At 41.4% G+C, this 12,164-nt stretch overlaps 3 protein-coding genes across 4 annotated transcripts in view; 2 read left to right on the top strand and 1 right to left on the bottom strand.

The window, feature by feature from the left end:
* The window catches only part of gls2a (glutaminase 2a (liver, mitochondrial)), a 37,165-nt gene extending 31,353 nt beyond the window's left edge, over positions 1–5,812 (top strand). Inside the window, exons 15-20 of the mRNA XM_079517638.1 lie at positions 489–550; positions 1,662–1,738; positions 2,561–2,624; positions 2,781–4,615; positions 4,844–5,390; positions 5,567–5,812. Coding sequence (XP_079373764.1) covers positions 489–550; positions 1,662–1,738; positions 2,561–2,624; positions 2,781–2,970 — 393 coding nt within the window. The 3' untranslated portion in view covers positions 2,971–4,615; positions 4,844–5,390; positions 5,567–5,812. The remainder of the gene's footprint in view (positions 1–488; positions 551–1,661; positions 1,739–2,560; positions 2,625–2,780; positions 4,616–4,843; positions 5,391–5,566) is intronic.
* LOC306937603 (glycerol-3-phosphate dehydrogenase [NAD(+)], cytoplasmic) overlaps positions 1–12,164 on the top strand; it is a 359,426-nt gene that overhangs the window by 245,076 nt on the left and 102,186 nt on the right. The window lies entirely within an intron of this gene.
* The window catches only part of spryd4 (SPRY domain containing 4), a 7,097-nt gene continuing 748 nt past the window's right edge, over positions 5,816–12,164 (bottom strand). The window contains exons 2-3 of the mRNA XM_079517648.1: positions 9,128–9,193; positions 5,816–7,708 (exon numbers count right to left, since the gene is read on the bottom strand). Coding sequence (XP_079373774.1) covers positions 7,233–7,708; positions 9,128–9,193 — 542 coding nt within the window. The 3' untranslated portion in view covers positions 5,816–7,232. The remainder of the gene's footprint in view (positions 7,709–9,127; positions 9,194–12,164) is intronic.

Here is a 12,164-nt window from a genome sequence, read left to right as displayed (position 1 = left end):
TGTATTGATTGATTGAATAGTTTATTGGACAGAAATGTAAAACAGCAACAGAGTACAGTCAAACACTCAAGGGATAGCACAAGTCCTTGTGGCCTTGTTTCCATTTAGGCCCGACATGACATGAAAATAACAGAATTCAATATCATCACAAAAAATAAAACATTACTGTATGTACAGAGTGGAAGAAAAAAATGAGGGGGGGGGGGGGTTGTGATCATCTGTCTAAGGGAGAAGTCATAATTTCCTCTCCCTTAGGCCAGTGTAATAACGGGGGGGGGGGGCATGAACCCATGAACCTATCATTCACGATGCGTTGTGAGGTTGTATAGTTACAGTAAACTATTTTAGCTACTTTAAAATGTTGGACTATCTCCAAGCACACATGGCCTCAAGACCCTGTGATCTTTCACGCCAGACAAACAACCAGGATCAAATCCTGGTTGTAAATATAAATGATTATAATTATGATTTGTCTTTTGTCCCATTAGAACAAGTCAGTGATCAACCTGATGTTTGCTGCCTACAATGGAGATGTCTCTGCTCTGAGGAGGTGAGTGAACCTATAGATAAGCGCCCTCGTTTAGGCTGCAGCTATCCATCATCTTCTTAGTGATTATTCTATATGAAATCTTTTTTTTAATATATAATATAGAAAGAAATCTATTTAACTTTTTATAATCAAGTTAACCAATTAATCAGATGAACCAGTTGGCCCTGGTATTTCATTGTACAACAATGCACAGAAATAGTGAAAATTGGTGATCTACAGAACGGCTATTAACTACATTAATCACCCCAATCGATTCTCTAAAATATATTAAATCGATTAGTTCTATTACTGTAACTGTACTGTAACTAGTGTTGAAAAATATTCCAAAGTGGCGATCACAACAACAGAGCGGAGAAGGAACGTGTGTGCTGCGCGCTAACGCCGCCATTGCAATGCAGTGGGCCTCAATTTCCCAGAACCCTTTGCATGCTGGTGCGATGGATGTGATGCGATGATGTGATCAAAACGCGTCACCTATCCCACTCTGTCCGATGGAAACCCTGTAGGCCTATGTCTTAAAACGTAGTAAAAACGCGAATTAAACAATGAAAACATTGTGTAAGTCGTGTTAAAGATTTCAAAATGTTCTGTCATTAAACATTGGAACGTTATGAATAAACATTTGCCTTTTAGACTTCGTTATAAAAAAATGCATAGGGCATATATGACAAATAACTGAAATGAATAACTGACATATTTAATCATTTTATACTTGAAAAGTGTCTTAAATACGTGATGCGTTGTAAGCTTGTAGATCTGCTTTTTTATATTTGAAAATCTACTGACATTCTTTCAACATGTAAACGATTAAAACGATTATGACGAAATAATTGCGATGATCTCAAATAATCGAGATTAGACAATTATGTAATAATTGTGACAGGCCCAACTGTAACTATCCTCATTTTCATCATAAAGCTAGACTAGAGCACTACAGACAAAACTCATACAGGTCTGAATTTGTTCGTTACACATTAATACTAACACACTAATTAGATTTCTTTACTTCTATAATTACAATGTTATTCAGGAGAGCGCGAGCAGCCTCCATCCATCACTGTGGTTAACCTTTGCTTTGTGTCCCTGCCTGGTGGATGATGCTGATCCTCAGGTTTGCCCTTTCAGACGTCAACATGGAGGAGAAGGACTATGACTCTCGCTCTGCCCTGCATGTTGCTGCTGCAGAAGGTAACACTTCATCACCATTACCCATGATTCATTCTTCACTTATACCTGCCTCATATTAAACACACTTAAACCACATTGGCACTCTCAGGGTTCCCACAGTCATTATGCCTCATATTAAACACACTTAAACCACATTGGCACTCTCAGGGTTCCCACAGTTATTATGCCTCATATTAAACACACTTAAACCACATTGGCACTCTCAGGGTTCCCACAGTCATTAGTTAAACCACATTGGCACTCTCAGGGTTCCCACAGTCATTAGTTAAACCACATTGGCACTCTCAGGGTTCCCACAGTCATTAGTTAAACCACATTGGCACTCTCAGGGTTCCCTCAGTCATTAGTTAAACCACATTGGCACTCTCAGGGTTCCCTCAGTCATTAGTTAAACCACATTGGCACTCTCAGGGTTCCCACAGTCATTAGTTGCCTGGAAAAAAATGTTTTCCAGGCCTGGAAAAGGTTTGGAATGAATCAAATGTTTTGAAAAATGGATATAGCCTATATTGTTTTTGGCTATTGATTTCGTTCATAAAATACATGTCCCAAAATATAACATGTTAATTTAGTGCTCTGCTGCTGTGGGTGTGCAGCCTAATCTATACATCAAAGAATCTACTTTTTCATGTGACACCTTTGCTGGAGTCAGTCTTAGCCAGGCATGCATTGATAGCACACTGGTGTAAAGAGCCTCAGTACTGCACTATACGCTTGGAAATGGGGTCAAATACTTTGGGAAAGTTATGGAATTGTTACAAAAAACCTTTTCCCAAGTGTCTGGGACCCTGCACTATTGAAATTATTTGCTGTTTATTGCAGGTCATCTGGAGACAGTCATATTCCTCACAGAAGTCTCTAAAGTCAATCCCAACATAAAAGACAGGTAAGCATTCAAATACAGCAAGTGTAGTGGAGTAAAAAGTACAATGTTTGACACTGAGATGTAGTGGAGTAAAAGTAAAAGTATAAAAAAATGGAAATACTCCAGTAAAGAAATACTAGTTAATGTACTTTCATTTTCACTACTGTGTGTTTGTAGATGGGGCAACACTCCTCTGGATGATGCCATGCAGTTTGGTCACGACGCCGTGGCCACCGTCCTGAGAGAGTACCAGCGCATGTACCGGCCCCCTAACGGTAACCCTGCCCAGGACCCCCGGGGCAGCCGGGACCCCCAGTCTGACAGCGAGGACACAACCAAGTCAATACAGGACTCCTTGAAGGTTTAGGAACCATGCGGTGGGACGATAATGTCATGATTGTCATGGAAACGGAACTTGTTGTGTGTAGTTGTATCATAAGCAGTGGTTTCCAACCTTTTTCCTTGGAGACCCCCCCCCCCCAAACACACACACACACACACACACACACTTTTTTAGACATGTTGACCACTTAAGCCCTATACTTCTCGTTCAATTTGCTATTTTTTATTATTATTATTTATTATTATTTTTTCAGTTTTAGACAAAGAAATGCAATTTTTTACACCTTAGACTTGCATAGCCAGACAACTATTTCACAATCTCTGAATGCTATAGAGTCTGGAACTACACCTCCCAAAATCTGTGTGTCATTTCCGTTCACGAATAAAATGTCTTTACATTTTATTTTTTAATTTCCATTTCTGCTAAGCAGCAAGCATTATGCTTAGATGATTTTGATTGATATTAGATAAATCTGCGTGACTGTAACGACAAAACGGAAGTGGGGAGGAGGCGTCACATCCGCTGTATCGCTTGCTCATGATCATAGCTTCCGTGCTCCAGACCCTACAGAAGGAAGCTTTTGAAAATTGCAGGAGGCAACCTAATATGCCAGCCTAATATGACCCAAAACCTCCAAATTGTGTTCAGTCTGACCAGAAGCAGAGATAAATACATATCCCCACACACACACACACACAGGCAAATTTAACCCTGGCTGTACGTCATAGTGTGAGACAGCATGGGTATATTAAGACATATTGTGGGATAAGACACTGTGACTTCATATTTCACTTAGCTTCTCTAAAACCGTTGACTTATTTAATAAGTCCTGCCGTGTTCTCCTCTGGTCCTTGGTAAGGATGTGTTGATGTCTTAGATTTAGAAAAGTGGATTCAATGCAAGCTGGTGCCGGTGTGCCGCAGCATAGCACTTTATCAGATGGTAAAAATCAACCTGTCGCTTGTGTGAAGGGAGAGGTGCTGATTTTTACTCTCTGACTGTAAGCAGAAACGTACGATTGGCTTACACAGTAAAGAAAGTTTGGCGAGCCACCCGTCAAAAACTTTGCCAATTTGATGTAAATAGTTTGTCCTCCAGGCGTGTATTTATTTCTAAAGGCCAATGTAATATATTATTTGTATTGTGTCAATCATGCAGTCCATCATGTCTCTGTTTGATTCTGGAACTGGTTCCGGCAGTATAAATGTTTTCTGTTTTGCTGCACCAATGATCCTACCTCACCAAAATGAGAGAACGACTCAAGAATGTAGAATAATGACATTGAATGTGTTCGGTTCATGAGCGTTTCTTCAGCTTGGTCCCATTCTAGATTAGGGCTGCAACCGTCAATTATTTTATTAGTGGTAATTCTTGTGATTACTTTTCCGATTAAGCGAGTGTTTGTCACGTTCATTGTGAATCAACGTTGGAAAAAAGGTCTATCTTTTTGTAATCAAATAAATTAATTAGTCTGACAAGCTAGCTCGTATTAAGGGTCCATTCTTGGTTCCATTTGTACACTCAAGAGTAGCTTGTAGATCTGCTATTGTTTAGCATTTGTTTTATTAAAATCGGTTATTTTTGTATTTCAATTAAATTGATGAACCGTTGCACCCCTATTCTAGATGTACATCTCCTGTTGAGAGCTTGTGATTGTAATGTGGCAGCGGTGGCCGAACGGATAGCGGAGCGGTCTTGATACCGGAAGGTTGCCAGTTCGAATCAGCGGTCCGACACGTTAAAATTACCACCGCTGAAGTGCCCTTGAACAAGGCATTGTACCACTACGATGAAATGTGTTCTATGAGCAGGGCCTGGCTGGAAACAAGTTCTTGAGCTTAGCCCAGATACCCTGGGTAAATATAGTAATCATTTCATTTCATTTCAATGATTGGAGAGCTTTTTGCCTCAGAAATTGCTGTCTTCCCTTTGATGTGAAAACCTGTATTTCATTTATCTTTGTTTGCATTATAAAAACTGCAATCATTACTATTACTGTGCTGTATGGCTGCAACCATCCACCATCTTCTGAATCACTTCTTAGATTAATTGAATAATCCACAAATGCAATTTCTTTGGGGTACACTTTTACATCAAGGAATCTACATTCTTTTTTTTGGTGATTGGTTTGTCTGATTTGTGGACAAATAGGGAATATAAGATAATCTATTTATAATTAATTATTGATTAAATGGATTAGTTTGATTAACGGTTGCACTCCTATGCAGGATAGTTTTAGCACAACACTTGTTTATTTTTTTCCATATCCGTTTTGATATGTAGCCTACTGTACTGCATGCCACTGAGTCAGTACACAACTGCTTAAAGGAGTTCACCCCCCCCCATAAAAATGACTTGCCTATCAATTATACACCCCATTAAGCCTTGTAAGTTTTATTATTAATATTTTTTCATTCCTAAACCAATAATTTGATGACTGTTAGGCCCCATTTACACTGGCAGCCAAATCCAGCCTGAATCAGATCTGAGCCACATCCAGATTGGAATCTGATTTGTCTAAATGAGTCATGTGACCATTTAAACCAATCGGATTTCAATCTTGATGTGGCACAGATCTGATTCAGGCTAGATTTGTCTGCCAGTGTAAATGGGGCCTTAGTCTCCGGTAGGTCTCCTGTTGAGTCTCTTATCGACCAATGACCCTGGGGCATCATTATTGGCTTAGGAATGCGACTAAGCGACTAAACCTCTCAATGAATTCAAGAGTTCATGGAGTGTGTAATTGATAGAAAACAATTCATGTTTTGGGGTGAACTACTCCATTAATGAAACCTTTCCTCGTTATAACTTTGTTTTCTCTCTCATAATGTAAAATAACTTGCTGTAAATAAAGATAAAAGGGAAATGAAACCTTTAAGTTGTTTTTTTAATTAAACAATCGATATGAACGTGAGAAATATGGCTTTGCCTGTAAGTACTGTAGCAGTATAATAATGCATATAATGTCAGAACGTAAAGCTAAAACATGAACATGGCATTCATGTTCCCATCAAGACAATCTTATTTTTGTACAATCTTAGACATGATATCTAATAGTCTGTCAAACGTTTCAGGATTCAAATTCAAAAATATCAAAAGTAGTATGATCAAGTGGGACAAAAACAAATAGTTAGAATGTGGAGAGATGAGGTTTCTGCCCAACAGCAGCGATATTACAGAATAACAGCATTTTTGGACACATTTGCCTGAGGCTTTGTATGATATACAGTCAGCATTGTAACCATGTTTATGGACCCACTGAGTCATGGACAATGACATATTGTGCCCGTTAATTCGAAGACAGATATTGCTTTCATTTGTGGACATTATTTTATGTTATGTGATTTTAAAGACACCCAATTAAAAAAAAAAGGTAGTGTAAGTGATATTGGTGAAAACAAAAGGTTTTTGGTAAAACATTCTGATGGTGTTTGTTCAGTAATAACAGGGGTCTCCCCCGTTTCTCCAGGATTTTAGTAATCAAGAAAATACATTTTCAGGTCTGGCTGACAATGACACCTGATCAAGAAAGGGAATCCATTTATCAGATTAAATTGTAGTGTTCAAAATCGAATTAGCCATTTCTTTGTTTTATCACTTCCAATTTCAAGTGTTTATCCTGTGACCTCTATGAAATTGGAATTCCGACCTGAAAATGTATTTTGTTTAAAAAAAAGAGCTAGCCTCGGTGACCGCAGGAGTTTTGTAAAAAATGAGGAGCGTCACTCAAAATTTGGCGACGTCAGTTTTCTCCGCTGTGTACTACCGGGGAGGGGAGGAGGAGGGGGGCAGGGCCGGGGCGCACAGATCAGTGAACCAATAGGATCCACCAACTGTTTGCCAGAGAATTTGAATCCACCCCTCTAGACCAGAAATCACCCTGGCTGGGGCAGGCTACTAAAGAGCTGAAGAGACGGGGGGGACAGACCACTGTTTAACAAACACTCTATACCAATGATTGCTATTACAATAGAGATATTGAACAGCTATTTTAACCAAAACTTTCACTTACACCCCCTTTAATGCACAGTGAAGCCCAGAGCCCTGTCACCCAATGGCACCGCTAGTGAAATCCATGTCTCGTGGGCCAAGAGTTCAACGCTATTAGGTCGTTTCAGCATTGGGATACCTTTGATAACCAATCTGTGAACCGACATTACATTTCAATAAAGAAATATCCATAATTTGATTAATGAAATGATCTCTTTAACACCTAAAATCCAAATCTGATCCACTCAAAAAGCTTTGAACTCTTGTGCCCACTAGCTGGGGGTTCATTCATTAATTCACTTCAACCCAGGAGGCTCCTCCATGCCAGAGTGCGTGAGCAGCTCCCCGTCCCAAAGTCCGAATGCCGGGCACAGCGGCTCCCTGAAGCTGGTCTTGATGGTGTGGATGACCCTGAGGCTCTGGACATCCACCAGGGCCACCGCACCGGCCTCGTAGTCCAGCAGGATGCCCACGCGGTCCGGCTTTCCCACCAATGTCACTGGGACCACCTTGTTTTTGGTCATGGCGAACCACCGGCGCTGCGCGTAGCCAAACACCCAGGAGGAGGCGTTGGTGCCTACGCAGTCCTCGCGCGACATGAGCGCCTCGGCCACACCCAGCCGGAACTCCCGGGACTTCTTGACGGTCACCTCCCAGTAGTGACGGCCGCCGCCGATGGTTTGGTCGGCAAACACCACGGCCCAGTCGCGGAAGCGCTCAGGGTTGAGCTGCACCTTACTGGGGTCCAGGCCCAGCATGCGGTAGATCACACCTGTAGTAGGGATTAGGGTGTTAGACAGGAAACAGGGGAGAGAGAGCGATGGGGAATGACATGCAGCAAAGGTTGTCGGGAACGGGACTCGAACCCGCGCCACACTGTCAGGCTACATTGTAGCCTAGGTGCCCGGGCCGCTGGCCACAATAATCCCATCTCTTTTATCAACAAGACTCATACAAAGTCATTTCGACTATGCTTGCACCTCTTGATTCGCAAACATCTCAATGCCACTAAAAAGCATGGCTACTTTTAGGCCTCTCCTACAGGACTCACCTTCCCCAGCTCACTTGCTAGTCTAGGATGGCTCAAGGTACAGTAGAAGAGTGCAACATCTCTTAATGGATCTGGTCTTATCAGTGCCCAGATACCTGTCAAACCTCTGCTCTAGAGTGAGTGATGCCCATTCTAGCGTAACACCAGATTCACCTCAAACATGGGGTAAAAGTGTGTTCTACTATGCTGCCACCAAAATGTGGAATGACCTATCAAAACATAAAGGTTCTCTACTCCTGGCCTACCCAAACTCAAAACTAAATAATTCCTTTCCTCAAAAATACAAATGAAGGGGGCACGGTGGCACAGTTGGTAGTGCTGTCGCCTCACAGCTAGAAGGTCCTGGGTTCGATTCCCGCTCGGGACGCTGTGGGTGCTGGCGGCGTGTTTCCTCCTCCGCGTCATCAGTGCCCATACCCGAGGTACCCGGGGTTGGCGAAAGGGCCTTTCTGTGTGGAGTTTGCATGTTCTCCCCGTGTCCCCTAGGGTAGGTACCCTCACAAAAAACATGCAGTAATCCTGGTCTCTAAACTGCCTCCCCCTGGCCAGCCGGGGCACCTGTTGGAGGGGAAAGGAACTGGTTGGAATAACGTGTTCCTTCCACGCGCTACGTCCAACCAGGGAAACTCCCTCCTGTCAGGTGTAAAGGAGCAACTTGGACACTCAGACATGAAGGAAGCATGAGTTCAAGTCCGTTGCTCTCCCCATGTCCCCCATATATGGGGACTAGGTTGACGGAGGGTGTGTAGAGCCCTTCCTCTGTAAATATACCTTATGATTCTACTGAGCTTTATTCCAATATGTTTGTATTGCATCGTATGTACAGTATTACTGATGAATTGAGTACAATGGACCACAAAGGTAACAAGACACCCCTGGGGGGTTTTATGTTATCCTTTTAGCATAACCCTTCACTGTACTACCTGCACTGTTAATAATCATGTTAATAAAGAATTAAATCAATCGTGGAGAATTTAATTGTCCATCATACAACTGCATCCGAGTTGGCTCTGTGCTTGGGACTGCTTTTTTTTGTCTACACCAAAGCATGTAGATCTAATGGTTCCCACCAAAATATGTATGCTGGGATGAGAGTTCACGATAATATGGAAATATTAATTAATAAACACACACACGCACCTGTGTCCTTCTTGTACAGGTCCAGACTGCTGTGTGCCGTCTGCTCATCCAGACGGAATTGCAACTCTGTTGGTCAAAAGGCAAAGAAAGTTCATATTCCATATTTACTGTACATCACTTAAAAACACGAGGCCCGCCACAAACAAGGAACACGAGGGTGTAAATTAGTACCCTAGCCCGCCAAACACGAGACTCTCGTGAACCAGGGTTTACATTCTTTAATCCAAGTTTTAATCCGGATCGTAACACACACACACACACACACACACACACACACAGCTTATCACTCTAGATAACTTACAAAGGGACATTAGGATCAACTTTGACCTCATTTACCGTATACTTACTGTGTAAACATGAAACTAATAAAACTGCTTTTCATTCATGCGATTAAAATGATAAAACAATATATAGATAAGGTTTCACCCTGCTATCAGTTCAGAGTGATACAGAGAGAGGTGGGAGGTCAGGAGACTCAGGACAGTGGACACCACATCATGAAACTGAAAGTGTGCATATCTCACACACACACACACACACACACACACACACACACACACACACACACACACACACACACACACACACACACACACACACACACACACACACACACACACACACACACACACACACACACACACACACACACACACACAAATCTGATATAATGATGTGTGACTGAGTGGCATAATTTACTCCCGTTTTATTACTGTTAATTGTGTCAAGAGATAAGAAATGTAGGTTTGTGATTTCCATGAAACCATGTGGTTTCAAGAGAATAACCGTCCGATACACAGCTCAGCATATTTCCTGTCAGTATGCTGGGGTGCAAAACCCAAACTCAACTGTACTACACCATGCCATACATATTAGGGATATGACACTACCGAACTCATAGCTAGTAGCAAACACATGCTAATATACTTAAATTAGCTTCAATGAGCTTCAATTAATTGTATAAGATTTAAGATACATTCATGACCTTCGGGTATTAACCATGTTCTACCAGTTACTCAACTGCCAAACGGCCAAATTTATTTTCTATACATCGGCAGACATCCCTCCTGCTTTGCATAAGATAAAAGTGGGCGGGGGTTGGGGGGGGGGGGGGGGGGACCTCTGTAATTTTTTGATGCTGCATTAAAAAACAATTAACTCAACCTCTTCCTGTGTGAGACTTGGTCTCAGCCTATTCTAGTACTTCAGGATACACTATAGCGATAGTTTTCAACCAGTGGTCCGGGGACCACCAGTGGTCCTTGAGGGGGTTCCAGGTGGTCCCCAGCTAAATGATAGAGAGTAACCAAATGGACCCTTATAGATCTTTAACTGAGTCCTGAATGGTCAGTTGGTGCCACGGCTGCTTTCCCTGCCACCAATGCCAAAAGCATGCAGGGAGATCACGTCATGCAGTTGCACAAAGGGGTGTCTCAGTCAACACTGGGGCTGCAGGAAAGGACACATGATATCGGGCAGTATTATGCGTGTCTTAAGTACCAGGTCTTATTACTTAAGTTAAGACCTGGAGGCGTGATCAATGCCATTTGGCTATTCTGAGTGGCCAAACAGCATTGACCACGCCTCCACTCCAGGTCTTAAGTTAAGTCATAAGACCTGGTACTTAAGACACGCATAATACTGCCCCATGGAGTGCATTGAAGCGTGCAGTTGCAAGAAACTTGGCAACACATGCCAGAACACTGAGGATGACTGGGACTAAGTCCATGTGACTGCTGCATGCAAATACAAGTCAGAAACACAAATTAAGGCTTGAAGCAATTATTCATCATAACAAATAATAAAAAAACATTATTAATTACTAAAGAGGCCAATTTTCACAATATAAATGATATAAAAGTGGTTCCTTCACAATTGATCTTAAATATGAATGTCAATGTATTCCCCATATATGAAAACATAAAAGAATACATTTCAGTCTATTTTCTACCTTATTTAGTCAAACATATATAGTTTTATTATGTTTCAGCACAGTGGTGGCCGCCATATTTAAATGGTCCATTTTGAGGGCTTAGCGGCCATTTTTGAGTTATACATACAGCAGATTTGGATTCAGCAGACCTTAATACCCCTAGAAAACATGTATGTAATAAATTAACACGATTTGCCTTTGGCGTTCATATTTTTGGGAAACGGACCCAGTCTAATCTAAGGGTTTGAGGTGAGATGTAGAGTTGCTGGCCAATATTGATGACATCAGGGATCTCCATATATAAAAACAATGCCATACAATGTTATCAACACATGTTATCAACCCTTTTCATTTCAAGGACCACCAGTTTATTTCCTTTTTTGAGGGGCGCTATGTCCAGCTTTGAGGGTTTGTGTAAACACAAACATTGAAGACAAAAGTGTGTAAACAAAGAAACATTGAAGACAAAAGTGAGGACTAAAAATGTGATTGGCCAGAATGAGATGATGATAAGAGCGCCTATATACAGCTTTTGTCCTCACACGTCTCATATTTGCCATTGACAATGAAAGGAGAAATCAGGCCATATGTCCGTCAAATATGTGGCAACACAAACATTAAATGCCATTGACAATGAAGGGAAAATTATGTCATATGTAGACGAGCAAATCGGCTAACCAATCACAAATTCAGTTGTTCATGAGATGATGTATGATGATGTATAATGATAAGCCCCTCATTTCACACGGGTGTAATTTTTAATATATGAATTCGGTGACGGACGCTCATTTGATACCATTTGGACCACTGGTGGTCCTCGGACCCAATGTTGAGAACCATCTCTTTGTGGATTTCATGGCTGAACATTGACAGTCTTGCATCTAATGTTTACTGTTTCTCAATACCAGAATCCAATTGGTAGCTGATACACAAACAAACACTTTCTGTGACTTTGGCCAAAATAAATTAAAGTTTTTATTGATCCATGTGGGGAACAAATCTATTTATTATCTATCCATCTATCTATTTCCATTTAAAGTACTGTAAAGACACAAGGCTTTAGCACGAGATGCTAATTTTCATCCCTATAGTACCCTACATAAG

The sequence above is a fragment of the Electrona antarctica genome, assembly GCF_951216825.1.
Source record: "Electrona antarctica genome assembly, chromosome: 2".
NCBI classification, from domain to species: Eukaryota; Metazoa; Chordata; class Actinopteri; order Myctophiformes; family Myctophidae; genus Electrona; species Electrona antarctica.
Note: the sequence above shows the minus strand (reverse complement) of the source record. Positions and strands in the feature narration are given on the sequence as shown.